This window comes from Hyla sarda, chromosome 1 (genome assembly GCF_029499605.1).
Source record: "Hyla sarda isolate aHylSar1 chromosome 1, aHylSar1.hap1, whole genome shotgun sequence".
Classification (NCBI taxonomy): domain Eukaryota; kingdom Metazoa; phylum Chordata; class Amphibia; order Anura; family Hylidae; genus Hyla; species Hyla sarda.
This window is the reverse complement of record NC_079189.1, coordinates 556,239,652-556,260,760: the sequence shown is the minus strand read 5'-3', so window position 1 is coordinate 556,260,760 and position 21,109 is coordinate 556,239,652. Positions and strand designations below refer to the sequence as shown.

The 21,109-nt window shown below is 45.2% G+C and overlaps 1 protein-coding gene across 3 annotated transcripts in view; it reads right to left on the bottom strand.

Annotated features, from left to right (window-relative positions):
* Positions 1 to 21,109, bottom strand: part of EMB (embigin) — a 97,722-nt gene that overhangs the window by 59,811 nt on the left and 16,802 nt on the right. For all 3 annotated transcript variants that reach the window (XM_056542006.1, XM_056542001.1, XM_056541993.1), the window contains exons 2-4: positions 6,772 to 6,858; positions 4,844 to 5,033; positions 3,773 to 3,861 (exon numbers count right to left, since the gene is read on the bottom strand). In XM_056542006.1, coding sequence (XP_056397981.1) covers positions 3,773 to 3,861; positions 4,844 to 5,033; positions 6,772 to 6,858 — 366 coding nt within the window. The remainder of the gene's footprint in view (positions 1 to 3,772; positions 3,862 to 4,843; positions 5,034 to 6,771; positions 6,859 to 21,109) is intronic.

Here is a 21,109-nt window from a genome sequence, read left to right as displayed (position 1 = left end):
ATAGCAGGGGGGATGCAGGATCTTTGCAATCCCCTCCGCTTACGGTATGAATGAATGCTTTACATATAAAATAATTTACATATAAAAGGTGGTGCAATAAACAATGCAATGTATTAAAATGAAGTCCTGTCACTGAGTATCTGTCGGCGCAGCATTCCACGGCTGGTTAGCTGATGTCTGCTGCGTGCTGGAAAGCACTGCAGTCCCGCACAATTCAGCCCACTAGAGAGCACTAAAGCGGAGATGTAATAGTAAATCGACATGCAGAAGCAAGTGGATGGCAGGTTAGTATTACATACAAAACCTTGCTTCTGCATGTCGAGTTACCAGTTACTAACACTATTACAACTCTGCTTTAGTGCCCTCTAGTGGGCTGAATTGTGCGGGACTGCAGCACTTGCGAGCGCGCAGCAGACATCAGCTAACCAGCCATGGAAAGCTGTGCCAACTGATACTAAGTGACAGAACTTCATTTTAATACATTGCATTGTTTATTGCACCACCTTTAGTAGAGTAGAGTACCTCCACCCTTATACTTTTTCTAGGGATCAATTTATGTGGGCAGGCTGGGCAATAAAAATTTTGCCGACAATAATAAAAATGTAGTGTGTGTTTTTTTTACAATTTTAGGTAGTACTACTACTACTTCCACCATGGAACACACTGTTACATGATGGGAGTAGTAGTACCACTTGTACTAATTGACAGATCGCCCGTGTCACTTCTGACACACATTGCGATCCTCCTGTATAAAGTATAGATGCGGCCGAACACTATGGTCCCCTGCACTGCCGTATAAACACCTATTCATATTTCCTGCAGAGAGCTGTGATTGGCCAGATAGTTCCAGCCACTCACAGCTTTCTGCAGGAAATATGAATAGGTATATACGGCATATACTCATACTATAGTGGGACCAGATAAGAGCGGCCAGCTGCTCACATCTATACATTATACAGGACAATTACAGCGGTTGTCAGAAGTGAAACTCGCTGTGATCTGTCTATTAATGCCAGTACTACACCACCCAGCATGGAGCAGAGTGTGCTCCATGTTGGGAGCAGTAGTACCTGCAGTTGAGGACAGATCAAAGCAAGTGTCACTCTTGACACCCGCTGCGATCATCCTATCTATTGCAGAGATGCAAGCGCAGGAGAAAGCCCCTTGAATCTATATATTACACAGGACGACCGCAAGGCGTCGCTAAGGAAGAAATTTGTTATTTAGAATCGAGTTTAAAGTTCAGATTCGGTCTGAATCAAATCTTTCATGAAATTCGGAATGAATTTGACTTCGTCAGATTCGATTTGCTCATCTCTAGTGGGAACGTACCCTAACACTTGCTCAGCACCTGCGAACTAGATGACGCATGTGTTCTGAACAGTAGTGTTGCTCGCGAATATTCGCAATTCGAATATTATTCGCGAATATCGCATATTCGCGAATTCGCGAATTTCGCGAATATAGCGCTATATATTCGTAATTACGAATATTCGTTTTTTTTGTTTTTTTTCTTCACAGTACACATCACAGTGATCACCCCTCTCTGCTTCCAGGTTGTGTGGTGTAAAGAAGGCTGTAATACTACTGTGTGAGACTGGCGTGCGAAAAATCGCATATGCGAAAATTAGCATATGTTAATTTTCGCATATGCGAATTTTCACATATGTTAATTTTCGTATACGCGAATTTTTGCATACACGAAAATAAAACGAGAATATAACGAATATGCGAATATTCGCGAATATTTGACGAATATTCGTCCATATATTCGCGAATATTCGCGAATTCGAATATGGCCTATGCCGCTCAACACTACTGAACAGGAAAAGGGAAGTACCCTGCCAGACACCTTTGGCGGCAGCTTATCTCCCCCAAGGACAAACGTTTGGGCACGTGGAAATCCATCTGTCCAATCCCTCTTTCCCCCAAATACCTACATTCGTGGGAGGGTGGGGACATCTTTGGCTGGCCCTGTTGAAATCATGTTTTGCCTACAAAAATGTGTATTGCCCAGTCTATAACTAGGGTTATACATGGACTTCCATTGCTGAGGCCAACAAGCTTGATACAATAACATTGCTTTGTGGCACTTCAGGTTTGCGGGACTATAGAGGATTTTGCAGGACCCGCTGTAAGTTCTGTGACCACCTACTCCTCCCCATGACAACCTTATTACTGCCCGCAAGTTTTTTTTTTATTGGGACCAGCGGGATCCCAATCTCGATGCAGGACTCTAGTGTGTAACCCCATTAGGAGCAAATTTTACAGCAGACTTTGTGGGGGTACTGTAAATGTAGTCCAATGTAGAAAACTCCACAATGTGCCAATGTAGCAGCCACCAAACACATCAAGTGCACTGCTTACAGTATATTCACCAAGCTGGGTGTGAGAGGATGGCCTGTTAAAGGGGTACTCCGGTGGAAATTATTATTATTATTATTATTTTTTGCAATCAACTGGTGCCAGAAATTTAAACAGATTTATAAATTACTTCTATTAAAAAATCTTAATACTTCCAGTACGTATTAACTGCTGAATACTACAGAGGAAATTCTTTTCTTTTTGGAACACAGAGCTTTCTGCTGACATCATGACCACAGTGCTCTTTGCTAACATCTCTGTCCATAGCAGCATATGTTTGCTATGGGGATTTTCTCCTACTCAGATGTCAGCAGAGAGCACTGTGCTCGTGATTCAGCAGAGAGCTCTGTGTTCCAAAAAGAAAAGAATTTCCTCTGTGGTATTTAGCAGCTAATAAGTACTGGAAGGATTAAGATTGTTCAATAGAAGTAATTTACAAATCTGTTTAACTTTCTGGCACCAGTTGATAAAAAAAAAAAAAGTACCCCTTAATATAGTAAGTGATGATGCACACAGAACAGTATGCATTGCTGCTCACATACACATGTCTGGATAGCTATCGTCCAGCACCAGGAGCAGTGTTTCCCAACCAGGTGCCTCTAGCTGTTGCAAAACTACAACTCCCAGCATGCCCGGACAGCCTTCGGCTGTTTTGCAACAGCTGGCGGCACCCTGGTTGGGAAACACTGACCAGGAGGTTCTTCATTATTGAGGGTGCTACATCTGTATTGTATATCATTATAAACTGCTTAAAAGATTATTAGGGAGAGATGTATCAAAACGTGTCCAGAGGAAAAGTTGCAGAGTTGCCCATAGCAACCAATCATATCACTTCTTTCATTTTTTAGAGTCCTTTTCAAAAATGAAAGCAGCAATCTGATTGGTTGCTATGGGCAACTCTGCAACTTTTCATCTGGACAGGTTTTGATAAATCTCCCCCTATAATCTGAATAGATAAAACATTTTTTGAGACCACCTCTGATATCTCATTGTATAATCATAAGAACAAATTTGAAAAACACATCGGGGGAGATTTATCAAAACCTGTCCAGAGGAAAAGTTGCTTAGTTGCCCATAGCAACCAATTAGATGGCTCCTTTCATTTTGCAGAGGTCTTGTTAAAAAATGAAAGATGTGAGCTGATTGGTTGCTATGGACAACTGGGCAACTTTTCCTCTGGCTCTCCCATTTTGTCCATACAAGCCACTTATATGTAATATCTAATTTGACTTCATTGGATTTGACAGGTTTGGCCTAAAATCTCTTCATATAGTTTTGTCACATGTGAACACGGTCTATCGCTACTTTTATATTATACCTTCTTAGGTAATAAATCTGCTACAAAATTTCTACAAGAAACTTCCCTTACATAACTGCAGTGTCCAGAATGGAGTAAAATTATTGTTACCTATTACACTAAATGTTCCATATACTTCTGTGCCAGAACTGAAAACACAGGCGTAGTCCCCGGTCTTGTTCACGTCTGTTACTACAAATCTGTGGAGAGAAAGGAAAAGGTTTACAATGTTAAATAACAGAAAACAGGGGCATAGCTAGAGGGGTGGTAGAGGAGAATGGGGGGCCAAAAAGCCACCATAGGCATGTAGATAAGGATAGGCATGGGTGTAAGAACTATGGCGGATGCATCTCCAACCCCCCCCCCCACACACACACCAGGAAATCATGTGGTTGGGGAGACCGATAATGAAGGAATCCCTCCTATTGTGTCTATAGTCTCAACTTAAAAAATTGGACTTTAAGCGGTGGATGCACAGAGCCGGATTATTATTGTCGTATGATAGTCAAACAATTGAGCGAGGACTGGCCACTTATTTATATGCCAAGAACGCTGCAAGAAGTGGGGGGCCCAGGTCATATCAGCGCAGGCCTGCATGTAGTCTGCGGGTGGGGGAGGGCATGGTGTGGTGTGTCATGTGGGTGGTGACTGGTGAGTGACATCTCACATCATCAGTGCACACTCACCTGCTGAGAGTGGGCCCTGGGGTGGCACGCATGCTCCCCCTTCTCCTATGTACCTCCGGTCCCCCCTGAGATTCTGTCCCTCGAAGATTTTGAGGATAGCAAATGGAATCTTTTTTTCCTTGGGTGTCGAAACATCTAGCTATCTTTTGGTACATTTACTTCCCCATGCTTATAAAATGCTAACACATTTTTCAGCTGTGGCAGAAAACAATAGTCCTCAAAGGACACACTAACACAGTGCTAACAACTGGACCAACCTGCTGCCTCTAAGGGCCCTTATTACACAGGGCAATTATTGGCTTGATAGGCTGATACCGCCCAATTGGGCCAGTGATAGGCTCAGTAAGTGAGCACTGATGGACACGATCGTCACTCATTTAAATAGAGCATTGGGCCATCTATTACAGAGCTCAGGGTGCACATTATGAATGATTCCCTACAGGATCCACTCCCTTTACCCATGATCAAAAGTGATATACACATATAATATACCTACTCATACGCGGTATTCCATTGTTTATCTGTATTATTGTATGTGTACAGGTTACTGCTGATTTGATCCTTTCCATGTCTCCATGAAACACTAATCTGTAAATCCATTGAGTCGACAACTAGAGTACACTCAAGCTTCAGACTGAGAACATTATCGATAAATATATCCTTCTTTATATCTTTTGTGGAAAAACCTTTAACAAAAGAAAATACAATATATCAGGGAAAAATGTTAATGAAAAGCAGAAGGAGTCAAGAGTGTCTGATACATGTGGTCAGTCCAAAAAAATTGAAATTTGTTACACCTTGGAGGCCATGGGTGCCAATTCCAATGCTGTTTTGACTTCTAGCTACTTTGCCCATTCCCAAGATATAGGGGTTTTACTATCTGTACTTTTCAATAAATAATCATATGGCCATCATATTTTCAAACATATTTTCACTTCAAAATAGGGTTAAAATTATATTATTAGCGGGTGAGTAGGAGCTTTATGATCATGATTCACACACCCTAATCCCACCCCCTAAACCTAGCATTTATACCCCATTTTATAATAATGAATTAGTTCAAAGAGTTATAGCTTCTATATTTGTGCACTATTCCAATACTATAAAAGTTATTATATTTTGCTGAAGGTGGTAAAATAAAAAACAAGGGATACTTACCTTCCTCCATCCCCTGCAAGTCCTGTACCAGAGACTTTTGGACCCCTGCTGCTCATCTGCTCTGAGAAGAGATGTCTCAGCAAGACCTGTTCACTCAGGTCCTGCTGGCTGCAAACAGTAACTGGGTAGGTGGGCAGGTCCTGCTAGAGATGAGCAGCAGAGGTCTGGAAGTCTCCCATACAGGAGCTGCAGGGAATCGGGGAAGGTAAGTATAACTTCTGTTTTCATTTTATACCAACTCCAGCAAATTATAAAAAATATTATTATCCTGAAATACCCCTTTAATGTTGTGAAAATCAGCTAATTTCGGCAACACCATCTGATCAACATGCCTGGTCCTTTTTGTATTAAAGGAGATCAGACTATACCAGCGAAGAAAGTGTATGGTCAGCTTTGGAAACACAAAACTGAACCATTATTATCCCAATAAATATTATATGGCTGTTTCTTAGCTATTTGGTGTTGCCACTTATCGAGTATGTCATGGGTAGGGTGAGGGGAATCTGGCGCGGGCCCGCGCGTCGGGTCCTCGTCATAATTGGTAGATCCTCGCTTTATATAAGCAGCTAACATCTGCCGGTAATGATCAATAGCGATTACAGCATTTAAATATTAAATGCTGGTAATCTTTTTGGTTTTCTCTTAGCTGGTACAAACACGCCCCCTCGATTAATCTCTATGGGAGAGGCGGAGACAAAGGAACGGAATGGATTGAAGCTGACTTGCTGGATACAAAACATCGCAGAGCAAGGGGACCCCACATGGGAGATCTCACCCCCCCCCCCCCCCCGACCGCTAGGATCCCCCACAATCAGACATTTATCCCCTATCTGCCTAGCACTGGCTTCTTCTTTAAGATGGAGCTGAGCTGCAATACCTGATACCTTCCATTGACTTATAGTCCATATCCATAGATCAAGTATACAGTTTCTTATAGAATAAATGGTGCATCGGTTGTATACAACCAGGAACAAAATGCTATGTAAAATGAAATGACCGAGTGCTTCTGTATATAAAGGTAGCGTGCACCATCTATGAGTCAGCAGAACTTCAATAAACACTTTGACGGATCAATATTTTGCTCCTTCATATACTGAAGGTCAGTATTCTCTAAAGCGTGGACCTCCAGCTGTTCCAAAACTTCAACTCCAAGCATGTCTGGACATGTTGGGAGTTGAAATTTTGCAACAGCTAGAGGTCCTCAGTTTGGAGGTCACTGATATAGAAGAATGACCTGGGCTTTTGTCTGTAGCTATAAGGCCTTACCTGATATCAGCAGGCTGTGGTTTGCTACGGTATAATTGTATAAGCTGCCGTCACTAGATACCGCAGCCTCCGGTGGCATTTCTGGACCTGGGAGAAAAGACATAGAGCATTAAATTGGCCCAAATCCACTTTTGTGTTTGTCTAACGGCATTGGCCCTCATTTACTAAGAAAATCGGGTTGTAAGTCTATGTTGTTTTCTTACCCGACTGCTTTTCCCCCCTGGTATTTATTATTATGTCGCATCTTGTTTGTCGCTCGTGGGTTTTTTAGGTTTTGGTTTCCAACTCCTCTGAGCTGTCGGGAAAAAATCCACAACAATTCAACAAATTCGGGTTGGAAACCTTAATAAATACGTGGGAAAGCTCAGAAATGTCGGGTTACGCCCCTTTTTCGGGTTTGGGAGAATCCACATCGGGTCCGTCGGGAAAAAATGTCGCATAGTGTCGCAGACTGGCGCACGATGTCTGCGACATGGCGCAGACAAAGATGCGCCCAAAAAACCCGACAAAAGAGGTCGGGTTTAGAATAGTAAATGAGGGCCATTGTGTTTACAGAAGGGACGAGCGAAGTTACAGTGATTCGATTCGTCACAAACTTCTCGGCTCGGCAGTTGCTAACTTTTGCCTGCATAAATTAGTTTAGCATTCAGGTGCTCCGGAAGGCTGGAAAAACGTGGATACAGTCCTAAGAGAGAGTCTCTCCTATGACTGTATCCACCTTTTCCAGCCCACCGGAGCACCAGAAAGCTGAACTAATTTATGCAGGCTAAAGTCAGCAACTGCCGAGCCGAGAAGTTTGTGACAAATCAAATTACTGGAACTTCGCTCATCTCTAGTTCACAGCTTGATCTCCAGCCCCCACCGACGAGTCAATATTGTGTCTAATAGTCTGATTAATGTGCACCGTCTTCCATGAGCCATTAAGGTTTACATATTTATTTATTTATTTTTTATCAACTGGTGCCAGAAAGTTAAATAGATTTGTAAATTACTTCTAGTTAAAAATCTTAACCCTTCCAGTACTTATCAGCTGCTGTATCCTACAGAGGAAGTTCTTTTATTTTTTTAACTTCCTTTCTGTCTGACCACAAGTGCTCTCTGCTGACACCTCTGTCCATGTCAGTGTGGTGTCCCGGTACTGCACTTGGTCCCGTACCTTAGTCGTGGGTCCCCATAGTCAGAGTTCCTCCGTGCTGATAGGGCTCTCTTGGTGGGTTAACCCCTAGTCGCCTCCTAATGTCATTAAAACTATCTATTTAATATATTTTATTATAGTGTAATTAATGTACACGACCTTAGGTCATGTGATATTTAGCAATTCTGTTATGCAAAGGTTAAGGACCTTTGGGTCATGTGATAGGTCATGTGATGTACCTTAATGCTTTGTACTAGGACTGAAAGGTTTGGAGAACCAATAAGCTTTGATCCTGCCCCTTCAGTATATAAGGGCGCTGCATCCAATAATTGCTCTCTTTTTGCTCCTGCTCTCTTTCCCTTGGGATCTCCAAGTAAGCAGATCTGTTATCGCAGTGACAAGACAATCTAGGCCTGAAGCCTACCACTTCAGCACCTTGTTAAACCGTGAGTTAATCGAACTCCATACTACCAAATCCTACGTGACTACTGAACATAAACATACCCCTAAATTTAGTGGAACAGCATACAAAAGGAATCAAAGCTTATTTCCTACAAAGACTCAAAGAACCTGTGAGGAGCCTAAATTCCGGTCCTCTTGTAAAGACTGTTGTTAATTGCATCCTGCAGAAAATCTGCAGTAAAGTTGTTTCAAGTTGATTACAATTCCGGCTGTGGACAATCCTTTATTCCTCCCTATCGCTCTTGGGACGCGTGGCGGTAGGACATACATATAGCTTGAGGAAGCCCCCACCCTGGTGTCACGACAATCAAGAGTTAATCCTATACCCAGCAACACTCCATTGCTACACCCCTGTTCATTGCTTCCTTTCCCCAGACACCACATCAGGAACTGTCCAGAGCAGGACAGATTGCTATGGGGATTTACTCCTACTCTGGAAAGTTCCTAAAACTGACAGCGGTGTCAGCAGAGAGCACTTGAGGTCAGACAGAAAGGAAGTTCCAAAAGAAAAGAACTTCCTTTGTAGTATACAGCAGCTGATAAGTACTGGAAGGATTAAGATTTTTAAATGGAAGTAATCTACAAATCTGTTTAACTTTGTGGCACCATTTGATTAAAAAATAAATAAATATATGTTTTCCAGTGGAGTACCCCTTAAACCCTCTGTCTTCCAAGTGTTTGGGATACAACAGCATTGCGGGCCGCAGGTGCTGCAGTGTGATCACTGTGGTCTATAAATAAGGAACCTTGAGTTCTTCACAGCTCCAGGGATTCACCTTTCTATGCATAAAGTGGAGCAGTTATATTTATAATCCTATTTCTGTAGCCTGTATGGAATGCATACTACAATCTTTCATTCCTAAAAATGTAAAAGAAACATAACTAAATAATGAATGGAAACTCATTGGACCTCATTTACTAAGACTTTTCCGAGTAAATTTTGTAGGGTTTTTTGTGTCGCATGTGCCGTGCGTTTTTTCTACCAAAAAAAAAAACAAACAAAAAAAACCCCTAATAACTCGTCACTTTACTCAGAAAACCCTAGGGGGCGTATCCATCAGGGAAAAGGGGCGTGGCTCCAAAAGTCTCAGAGCATGTGTAAAAAAGCAAAACGTAGGGAAAAATCGCCAAAGATACAATAGTAAATACCTGTCGGAAACAAAGGACATAGCTTTAAAACCCCTAGGGGGTAGGTGGGCCCACCAAATGCTTGCCCAGGGTCCAATCAGAATTAAAGATGGCCCTGATACATTCCATCAGAAATAGTAATAGTATGCTGCTGGACGTTACTGGTTCTAAGTTCTAAACTGTACGGTATCTCTATGTAGATCTTGCCACAGCCTCATTAACCTGCTACAGGAGAATCTGACTGTCGAATTGTCAGGACAAATGACATGTTATGTAATGGTAATTGTGTATGAAGCCTATGTTTTTAAAGTACTTTTTTCTATATTTTCTACCTTTAAAGTCAACACTCCTTGCTTTGCTAAAAGATTATAGTTCTGCCTCACAATCCCGAAGCCGCAATCATTTCAGGCAGTTATAAAGTATGGTTTGCTTCCTTGACCAGCTGGGGTGACCTTCTGTTCCAGCAGCTGGTACAATCTGTTATTGTAACTTTATGTAGCAACATCAAAGAACAAAATCATAACAAGATCATTTTCCTTTACATTCTCTGGCATGATGACTTATTTTTCCTTTAATAAATTGATGCAAAACACATGAAAAAATATTTGATATATTGATTTATATGGTGCAAATATATACTGGAGAGCTGTACAGAGATTATCCCTCATATAGTAACCCCCCCATCCCCAGGAACAACTTCACTTGTCGGGCAGTGACAGGACATGGCCAATTCCGAATGGCCTCTACTAGGTTTACCTGGGGTTTGACAACTCCATGCCCAGTGACATACCCCAGGTATTTGGTCTCTTCTAACCCAATTGAAATTTTTTGGGGGTTAGCAGTTAAGCCAGCTTTCCTAAGGGAGTCTACAACGGCCTGCACATTTGGTAGGTGACTTTCCTAGTCTGTACTGTGAATGATGATATTGTCTAGATAGGCTGAAGCATACTGACGATGTGGCCGGAGCACAATGTCCATTAGCCTTTGGAACGTGGCGGGAGCACCATGTAGACCAAAGGGTATATATTGAAACAAGCCTTCAGGTGTGACAAATGCAGTTTTCTCTTTGGCAGCCTCCATCAAGGGTACCTGCCAGTACCCTTTTGTGAGGTCCAAAACAGAAAAGTACCGGGCCTGTCCCAGCTTCTCAATAAGCTCATCAACTCGGGGCATGGGATATGCATCGAACTTGGAAACCTCATACAGTTTCCGGAAATCATTACAGAACCGTAACGTACCGTCTGGTTTGGGTATTAAGACTATTGGACTAGCCCACTCACTTTTCGATGACATCTAACTTTAAAATTTGTTGTACTTCTTCCGAAATGGCTTGTCGCCATGACTCAGGTACCCGGTACGGTTTCAACTGTATTTTTACCTGGGGTTCAGTGACAATGTCATGGTGGATGACAGAAGTACGTCCAGGAAGGTCTGAGAACACTTCTCAGTCTGGCCTCCTGAGTCTGTGCAGAAGAAAGGCTGTCAGCAATCCATGGCAACTTCTTCCCTTGCACTACACTGAGGGACGGGGAACTCCACGCCTAACAAACCTGGCCGGGGACTGTCATCCACACTAGTTTCCCTATCTCTCCAGGGTTTCAACAAGTTTACATGGTACACTTGCTCTGGGTTCCTTCGCCTGGGCTACACCACCCTGTACATTACCCACCCTACTTTTACGATCACTTCGTAGAGATCTTGCCACCTAGCCAAAAATTTACTGTCAACCGTTGGTACCAGAACCAGAACCCGATCTCCCGGGTTAAAATTCCGGATCTGAGCCTGGCGCTCATAGACTCTGCTTTGGGCTCGCTGAGCTGTCTCCATATGTTCCCTAACCAAGGGCAACACTGTTTCCATCCGTTCCTGCAACTGAGTGACATACTCTACTACACTTTTGTGCTGCGTGGGCTGTTGTTCCCACACCTCTTTGGCTATGTCTAACAGACCACGTGGATGTCTGCCGTACAGCAGTTCAAAGGGCAAGAACCCAGTAGAGTCCTGGGGCACTTTTTTCACTGCGAACATAAGATAGGGCAGCAAATGATCCCAATTCTTCCCATCTCTAGCCACCACCCACTTTAACATATGTTTAATGTTTGGTTAAACCTTTCTACCAGGCTGTCCGTCTGCGCGTGTACACAGAGGTCCGTAGCTTTTTTACCGGCAGTAACTTACTGAGCTCTTTCATTACTTTTGACATAAACGGGGTGCCTGGTCAGTCAACACCTCTTTGGGTAAGCCCACTCGGGAAAACATCTCTATTAACTCCTTAACTTTGAGCTTGGCCGAGGTATGTCGCAGAGGTAGCACCTCGGGATACCGAGTCGCATAGACCGGGACTACCAGGATGAGTTGGTGCCCCTAGTGGACTTCGGCAATGGGCCAACCAGATCCATAGCGATCTGTTCAAACGGGACCTCGATAATCGGGAGGGGGACCAGGGGACTACGATAATGTGGCTGGGGGCTAGTTATTTGACAGGTTGGACAAGATTCACAATACCACCGGACCTCTTTATACACACTGGGTCAGTAAAAATGCTGCAAAATTCGGTCCTGCGTCTTCTGCTGGCACAGGTGCCCCACCAGAACATGTTGATGGGCTAACTCTAACACCAATCTCCAATATGCTTTAGGCACCACCAACTGCTTAACATTCTCACCCCGCACCTGATTTACCCGATACAGCATCCCCTGGTGGACCACAAAGCGGGGGTACACAGTCTCAGCCCCAGGATGCTGTGGTTCATTTTCCACAACTCACACATTTTCCCAGACCCGAGATAATGTCGTCTTGGTGCTGTGCTGTACCGAAATTTTCTCTGGAGACGTTGAAGTCTGCCAACTCGAGACCTGATGGCAGTTCCTCCAGATCTCCCACCATTACACGCAGTGGAGACAATTCTGTCTCTTCCACTTTAGGAGTGGTCACCCCAACCATGGTTGCTTCTGACTCAGGATCCCAGTGTTCTGGTATCACCCCTGAGTAGGGCCAGTCTATTGGGGATGCCCCTGCCTCGCAGGTCTTGGGAACTCTTATCTGGAACCACAAAGACACAAATCCTGGAAAGTCCCTCCCAATAATCATTTTGTGGGGATGCTTTGCAGCCACGGCCATCTCATGAGTCCATTGGCCGTTTGGGGTTGACACAGTCACCAGGGCAGTGGGGTAGTCTTTTAAGTCCCCGTGGATACACAATACCCCCCGCCTGTCGTCCCGTGTAGTCCATGCGCAGCACCAGATTGGAACACACCAGGGTCCCCATACTCCCCGAGTCCAACAATGCCTCCACGACATGCCCTCCCAGCTCCACCTAGTGGAGGTGACCTGAGTCTCCTGCCCTGGGGATACCTGCGGCACACAATCTCTGGGCATACAAGGACGGGCGGAGAGCATAGTTTGTGTCCATGGGCTCACCCCGCTGGGGACAGTTGGCCCTAACATGTCTCAGCTGCTGACACCCTTAACACAGCGATGGGGCGGGGCCCTTGGGAACCACCTCCCGGGGACTTTTATGGATTTCTAGACACCTGGGCAAGGGTGGGGACCTCCTAGATTTAACTGCCCCCTCCCGCAGCTTGATGGTCGCCTCGTAACTCACCACAAGGTCTACCAAATCCAATGCGGTGCTTGGGGATGCCTGGCCAATCCATCTCTGGAGGGTGTAAGGCAGAGTCCTCCAGAACATATTGGCCAGGAGTCGGTCCAGTATGGCAGTGGGACTCAGGACCTCCGGCTGCAGCCGCTGGAACAGGTCATAATATTGCAACCCGGACCCACACATTTACCACAGTCTTGCCAATATCTCACCCTTGACAGTGTCATAATTAGCTATTTGGTCATCAGGTAAGTCAAAATATTCCTGCTGGGACCCCGATGTCAGGAACGGGGCAATGACTTCAGCCCATTGGTCTCGGGGTAACCTCTACCTCATGGACACCTTCTCGATGATCGCCAGGTAGGTCTTGACGTCATCTGAGGGTGCCATCTTGGGGATGGCGGTCCCCAAGATGACAACCTCAGATGACGTCAAGACCTGCCTGGCCTTCCGGGCATCCGGGTTAATCCGGGTTGTCGTTGCAGCTTGTAGCGCCATTGTGTGCTATAACAGCAGCTGGTTGGTCTCGTGCTGGAGCTTGTTGGTCTCTCGCTGTTGCTTGGTGGACTCCAGCTGTTGCAAGTTGGCCTCCATGAGTGCTTTTATAGCCGCCTCCATTTTGGCAACTCTGCAGACTCTGGATCAGTGCAGACACTGGATAAACACATCCGCCAGACTGACAGTCACTTGTCGGCAGGTTCGTTGCCCCTAACAACAACTCCAGCGGCTCTTGGCAACAGCATACTGCAATTCAACAGCTGTCCTCACTGCATTGCCCGCATCCTCACCCAAATGTGATAAATCGCTCTTGCAGGTAGGTGCTGTTGCAGTATAGAGGCAAGTGCTTTTCAAACCAAAGTTCAGTGTTTTATTCACACTAAGCACACGACAAACAGTCTTTAAACGCAGAACAAAAGGAAAATGTAACAAAATCCACCTGTATTTGTTCACACCTGAGTTCCTGCCATGCGGCATCAAGCAAGACTTTTCCAGGCCTCCAGCTAGGCTGTTCAGCAGCTTCCACTCTTGGAGCAATCACAGGGAAGAACTCCACACACAGCTTTCTCTGGCACTGTGAGCTGCAACTAGCAAATCCCCCTCAGCTGGTGAGGCAGCCTAGCTTTAAGGCCAACAAAAGCCAGCCTGGATTGTGGGGAATGATCCCCACCTTACACTTGATCATTCCCAGTAAGAGTCGTCCCGGATTGGCCTTCCAGCCATACTACGGCCACAGTGTCAGTCTGCATCGCAGCACAAATACTGAATAATACCGGCTCTTACTTCACCAAAACCAGGAGCCTTGGTGACACATATCACCCATCAACCACAATGCCTTTCACCTTCTCACAATAGATGGATAGATATCTTAGAATTTACTTGGGCAGGTTATGTCATGTGAACTTACCCCAAATTTCTCAAAGAGGTGTACATTCTTCATAAAAAACTAAATAGTGTAAGTGTAAGCAAATTTCAAAATGAAGTCCGGGCTGGTGTGAGAGTGTGTGGTACGCAAAGATTTTGCTAATTTTTTTTAAAAAGTCACAGTTCATAAATCATAGACAATGAAAAAGCTAACGATGCAACACTACATTCAAGGTGTTTTCTTCAAAGAGTCTAAGTCGCTAAATTTTTGTGCAAATTACCCATTACACAAAAATTTGGGGTAAAAATAGGGTAAAATCAAAGATTCTCCCTTGGCAGGGCTGGTTTTGGGGGGGGGGGGGGAGGGATTGCCCAGGGCCCCATGTCCAAAAGGGCCCCCTGAACTCTAGAGGAACTTTACTGCATTTTGCCACGATATGCACAAAATCGCGGTAAAATCGTGGCAGAAATGTCACGATTTTATGCAAATTGCAGACTACAGTAATGTGAGAGTGGCCCTGTGGGAGCCCGAGCTTCAGAGGGCCCACAGACCAGAATAGACAATTTACCATACAGTGTACAAAGAGGTGGAGGAGGTAATAGGGAGCAGTATATATGTGATAGGGGGTCATAGGGAGCAGTATATATGTGATAGAAGGTCATAGGGAGCAGTATATATGTGATAAGAGGTCATAGGGTGCAGTATATATGTGATAGAAGGTCATACAGAGCAGTATATGTGATAAGAGGTCATAGGGAGCAGTATATGTGTGTTAGGGGGTCATAGGGAGCAGTATATGCGTGATAGAAGCTCATAGGGAGCCGTATATACGTGATAAGAGGTCATAGGGAGCAGTATATATGTGATAGGGGGTCATAGGGAGCAGTATATATGTGATAGGAGGTCATAGAGAGCAGTATATATGTGATAGGAGGTCATAGGGAGCAGTATATATATGATAGGGGGTCATAGGGAGCAGTGTATATGTGATAGGGGTCATAGAGAGCAGTATATATGTGATAGGAGGTCATAGGGAGCAGTATATATGTGATAGGAGGTCATAAGGAGCAGTATATATGTGATAGGAGGTCATAAGGAGCAGTATATATGTGATAGGGGGCCATAGGGAGCAGTATATATGTGATAGGGGTCATAGGGAGCAGTATATATGTGATAGGAGGTCATAGGGAGCAGTATATATGTGATAGGAGGTCATAGGGAGCAGTATATATGTGATAGGAGGTCATAGGGAGCAGTATATATGTGATAGGGGTCATAGGGAGCAGTATATATGTGATAGGAGGTCATAGGGAGCAGTATATATGTGATAGGAGGTCATGGGAGCAGTATATATGTGATAGGAGGTCATAAGGAGCAGTATATATGTGATAGGGGGCCATAGGGAGCAGTATATCTGTGATAGGGGGTCATAGGGAGCAGTATATATGTGATAGGAGGTCATAGGGAGCAGTATATATGTGATAGGGGGCCATAGGGAGCAGTATATCTGTGATAGGGGGTCATAGGGAGCAGTATATATGTGATAGGGGTCATAGGGAGCAGTATATATGTTATAGGAGATCATAGGGAGCAGTATATATGTGATAAGAGGTCATAGGGAGCAGTATATGTGTGATAGGGGGTCATAGGGAGCAGTATATGCGTGATAGAAGGTCATAGGGAGCAGTATATATGTGATAGGAGGTCATAGGGAGCAGTATAGATGTGATAGGGGGCCATAGGGAGCAGTATATCTGTGATAGGGGTCATAGGGAGCAGTATATATGTTATAGGAGATCATAGGGAGCAGTATATATGTGATGAGAGGTCATAGGGAGCAGTATATATGTAATAGAAGGTCATAAGGAGCAGTATATATGTGATAGGGGGCCATAGGGAGCAGTATATCTGTGATAGGAGGTCATAGGGAGCAGTATATATGTTATAGGAGATCATAGGGAGCAGTATATACGTGATAAGAGGTCATAGAGAGCAGTATATATGTGATAGGGGGTCATAGGGAGCAGTATATATGTGATAGGGGGTCATAGGGAGCAGTATATATGTGATAAGAAGTCATAGGGAGCAGTATATACGTGATAAGAGGTCATAGAGAGCAGTATATATGTGATAGGGGGTCATAGGGAGCAGTATATATGTGATAGGGGGTCATAGGGAGCAGTATATATGTGATAAGAAGTCATAGGGAGCAGTATATATGTGATAGGGGGTCATAGGGAGCAGTATATATGTGATAGGGGGTCATAGGGAGCAGTATATATGTGATAGGGGGTCATAGGGAGCAGAATATATGTGATAGGGGGTCATAGGGAGCAGTATATATGTGATAGGAGTTCATAGGGAGCAGTATATATGTGATAGAAGGTCATAGGGAGCAGTATATATGTGATAAAAGGTCATAGGGAACAGTATATATGTGATAGAAGGTCATAGAGAGCAGTATATATGTGATAGGAGATCATAGGGAGCAGTTTATACGTGATAAGAGGTCATAGGGAGCAGTATATATGTGATAGGAGGTCATAGAGAGCAGTATATATGTGATACCGTGTCATAGGGAGCAGTATATATGTGATAAAAGGTCATAGGGAGCAGTATATATGTGGTAGAAGGTCATAGGGAGCAGTATATATGTGATAGGAGATCATAAGGAGCAGTTTATAGGTGATAAGAGGTCATAGGGAGCAGTATATCTGTGATAGGGGGTCATAGGGAGCAGTATATATGTGATAGGGGTCATAGGGAGCAGTATATATGTTATAGGAGATCATAGGGAGCAGTATATATGTGATAAGAGGTCATAGGGAGCAGTATATGTGTGATAGGGGGTCATAGGGAGCAGTATATGCGTGATAGAAGGTCATAGGGAGCAGTATATATGTGATAGGAGGTCATAGGGAGCAGTATAGATGTGATAGGGGGCCATAGGGAGCAGTATATCTGTGATAGGGGTCATAGGGAGCAGTATATATGTGATAGGGGGTCATAGGGAGCAGTATATATGTGATAGGGGGCCATACAGAGCAGTATATGTGAGATATGGGGTCATACAGAACAGTATATATGCGATAGGGGGACATACAGAACAGTATATATGTGATAGGGGGTCATAGGGAGCAGTATATATGCAAAATACCCTGTCATACAGAGCAGTATATGTGAGATAGGGGGACATACAGAACATTATTTATGTGATAGGGGGTCATACATAACAGTATATGTGAGATAGGGGACATAGGGAGCAGTATATATGTGAGATAGGGGTCATACAGAGCAGTATATGTGAGATAGGGGGACATATAGAACAGTATATATGTGATAGGGGGTCATACATAACAGTATATGTGAGATAGGGGACATACGGAGCAGTATATATGTGAGATAGGGGTCATACAGAGCAGTATATGTGAGATAGGGGGACATACAGAACAGTATATATGTGATAGGGGGTCATACAGAACAGTATAAGTGAGATAGGGGACATACAGAACAGTATATATGTGATAGGGGGTCATACAGAGCCGTATATGTGAGATAGGGGTCATACAGAGCAGTATATGTGAGATAGGGGTCATACCAGGGGCGGACATATTGCCTGTGCAGCCGGTTCAGCTGCACAGGGGCCCAGCGTGGGAGGGGGCCCGCCCTCACACGCTGGGCCGGTCCTACCATCGGACCCAGTGCACAGGGCCGCCATCAGGGGGTAAACCCATACACTTGTATGGGGCCCGGAGCTTCAGAGAGGCCCGGACGTCCCTGTACTTTTTTTTTCCGGCTAGTCAGTGAGTGACTGCGACTGTCACTCACTGACTCCTGGCTGGGTACCCGTCAGAACTATGACCGGGCCTCATAGTCTGGGGGGCCCGCAGGACTATGAGGCCCGCACTTTCTAGGGCGCGGGCCCCTTAAGAAGTACGGCAGGGCCGGACAGGCCAGGGGCTGATGGGAGTCGACGTGCCCCGCGCAGGCACGCACGTCTACTCCAGTCACCTGACCTGTCCCGGCGCGATCTCCAGTCCAGCAGCCTCCTGACGGATCCTCCCCGTGCAGTGACACTCTGACAGGAGCAGCAGCTGCACCGAACCCCGGCAGGGTAAGTGAACGGGGTGTGTGTGTGTGTGTGTGTGTGTGGGGGGGGGGGGTTGGATGGGGGCTATGTTGTTTGCAGACTACAATGGTGACGAGAGGTGCAGGGGAACTGGTGCTTGGGGTGTTATAGGGGTGATGAGAGGGGGGGGGGGTTATGGGGGTAATGAGAGGTGCAGGGGGTGTTATGGGGGGATGAGAGGTGCAGGGGGGGTGTTATGGGGGGATGAAAGGTGCATGGGGAGGTTATGGGGGTGATGAGAGGTGCAGGGGGTTATGGGGGTAATGAGAGGTGCAGGGGGGTGTTATGGGGGTAATGAGAGGTGCAGGGGGGTGTTATGGGGGGGATGAGAGGTGCAGGGGGTGTTATGGGGGGATGAAAGGTGCATGGGGAGGTTATGGGGGTGATGAGAGGTGCAGGGGGGTTATGGGGGTGATGAGAGATGCAGGAGGGGGTTATGGGGCTGATGAGAGATGCAGGGGGTGTTATGGGAGTGATGAGAGATGCAGGGGGTGTTATGGGGGTGATGAGAGGGGGGGTGTTATGGGGTGATGAGAGGTGCAGGGGGGGTTATGGGGGTGATAAGAGGTGCAGGAGGGTGTTATGGGGGTGAAGAGAGGTGCAGGGGGGTGTTATGGGGGTGGTGAGAGATGCAGGGGGCATTATAATAGTGATGAGGAGAGGTGCGGGGGTTATAGTAGTGATGAGGAGAGGTGCGGGGGTTATAGTAGTGATGAGGAGAGGTGCGGGGGTTATAGTAGTGATGAGGAGAGGTGTGTGGGGGGGTTATAGTAGTGATGAGGAGAGGTATGTGGGGGGGTTATAGTAGTGATGAGGAGAGGTGCGGGGGGGGGGTTATAGTAGTGATGAGGAGAGGTGCGGGGGGGGGGGTTATAGTAGTGATGAGGAGAGGTGCGGGGGGGTTATAGTAGTGATGAGGAGAGGTGCGGGGGGGTTATAGTAGTGATGAGGAGAGGTGCAGGGGTTATAGTAGTGATGAGGAGAGGTGCAGGGGTTATAGTAGTGATGAGGAGAGGTGCAGGGGTTATAGTAGTGATGAGGAGAGGTGCGGGAGGGTTATAGTAGTGATGAGGAGAGGTGCAGGGGTTATAGTAGTGATGAGGAGAGGTGCGGGTGGGTTATAGTAGTGATGAGGAGAGGTGCGGGGGGTTATAGTAGTGATGAGGAGAGGTGTGGGGAGTTATAGTAGTGATGAGGAGAGGTGCGGGGGGTTATAGTAGTGATGAGGAGAGGTGCAGGGGTTATAGTAGTGATGAGGAGAGGTGCGGGGGGGTTATAGTAGTGATGAGGAGAGGTGTGGGGGGTTATAGTAGTGATGAGGAGAGGTGCGGGGGTTTATAGTAGTGATGAGGAGAGGTGCAGGGGGGGTTATAGCAGTGATGAGGAGAGGTGCAGGGGTTATAGTAGTGATGAGGAGAGGTGTGGGGGGGTTAGAGTAGTGATGAGGAGAGGTGTGGGGGGGTTATAGTAGTGATGAGGAGAGGTGCGGGGGTGGTTATAGTAGTGTTGAGGAGAGGTTTGGCAGGGGTTATGGGGGTGATGAGGAATGATGAGGACACAGAGGATAAGAGGTATTATATTTAGTGGGTATAGTGTGTGGCAGGATTATATTTAGTGGGTACAGTGTATAGCAGTATGATATTCAGGTTACAGTGTATAGCATTATTATATTCAGGGTACGGTGTGTGGCAGGATTATATTTAGTGGGCACAGTGTGTAGCAGTATTATATTCAGGGTACAGTGTATAGTATTATTATGTTCAGTGTACAGTGTATAGCAGTATTATATTCAGGGTACAGTGTGTGGCAGTATTATATTTAGTGGGTACAATGTGTGGCAGTATTATATTCGGAGTACAGTGTGTGGCAGTATTATATTCAGGTTACAGTGTGTAGCAGGATTATATTTAGTGGATACAGTGTATAGCAGTATTATATTTAGTGGGTACAGTGTACAGCAGTATTGTATTCAGGTTACAGTGTCTGGCAATATTATATTTAGGGTACAGTGTGGGGCAGTATTTTATTTAGGGTATAGTGTGTGACAGTATTTTATTTAGGGTACTGTGTGGGACAGTATTATATTTAGTGGGTACAGTGAATAGCAGTATTATATTTAGTGGGTACAGTGTATGGCAGTATGCTATTCATGGTACAGTGTGTGGCAGTATTATATTCAGGGTACAGTGTGTGGCAGGATTATATTCAGGGTACAGTGTGTGGCAGTATTATATTTAGTGGGTACAGTGTATAGCAGTATTATATTCAGGGTACAGTGTGGGGCAGTATTTTATTTAGGTTACACTTTCTGGCATGGTTATAATGATTACTGTCTTCATGCAGAGGATGAGGATCTGCTGACAGTGAGGAGCCAATGATGTCTGCATGTCAGACTCTGCAGAGAAGATGGAGCTGGGGGAAGACCTGGTCTCTGGACGAGATGAAGAAGAAAAGAAGACGTCACTCAGGTCACTGACATCATTGTGTGTTCTTATGACTGTCCCATCAGAGCTGTAGTCA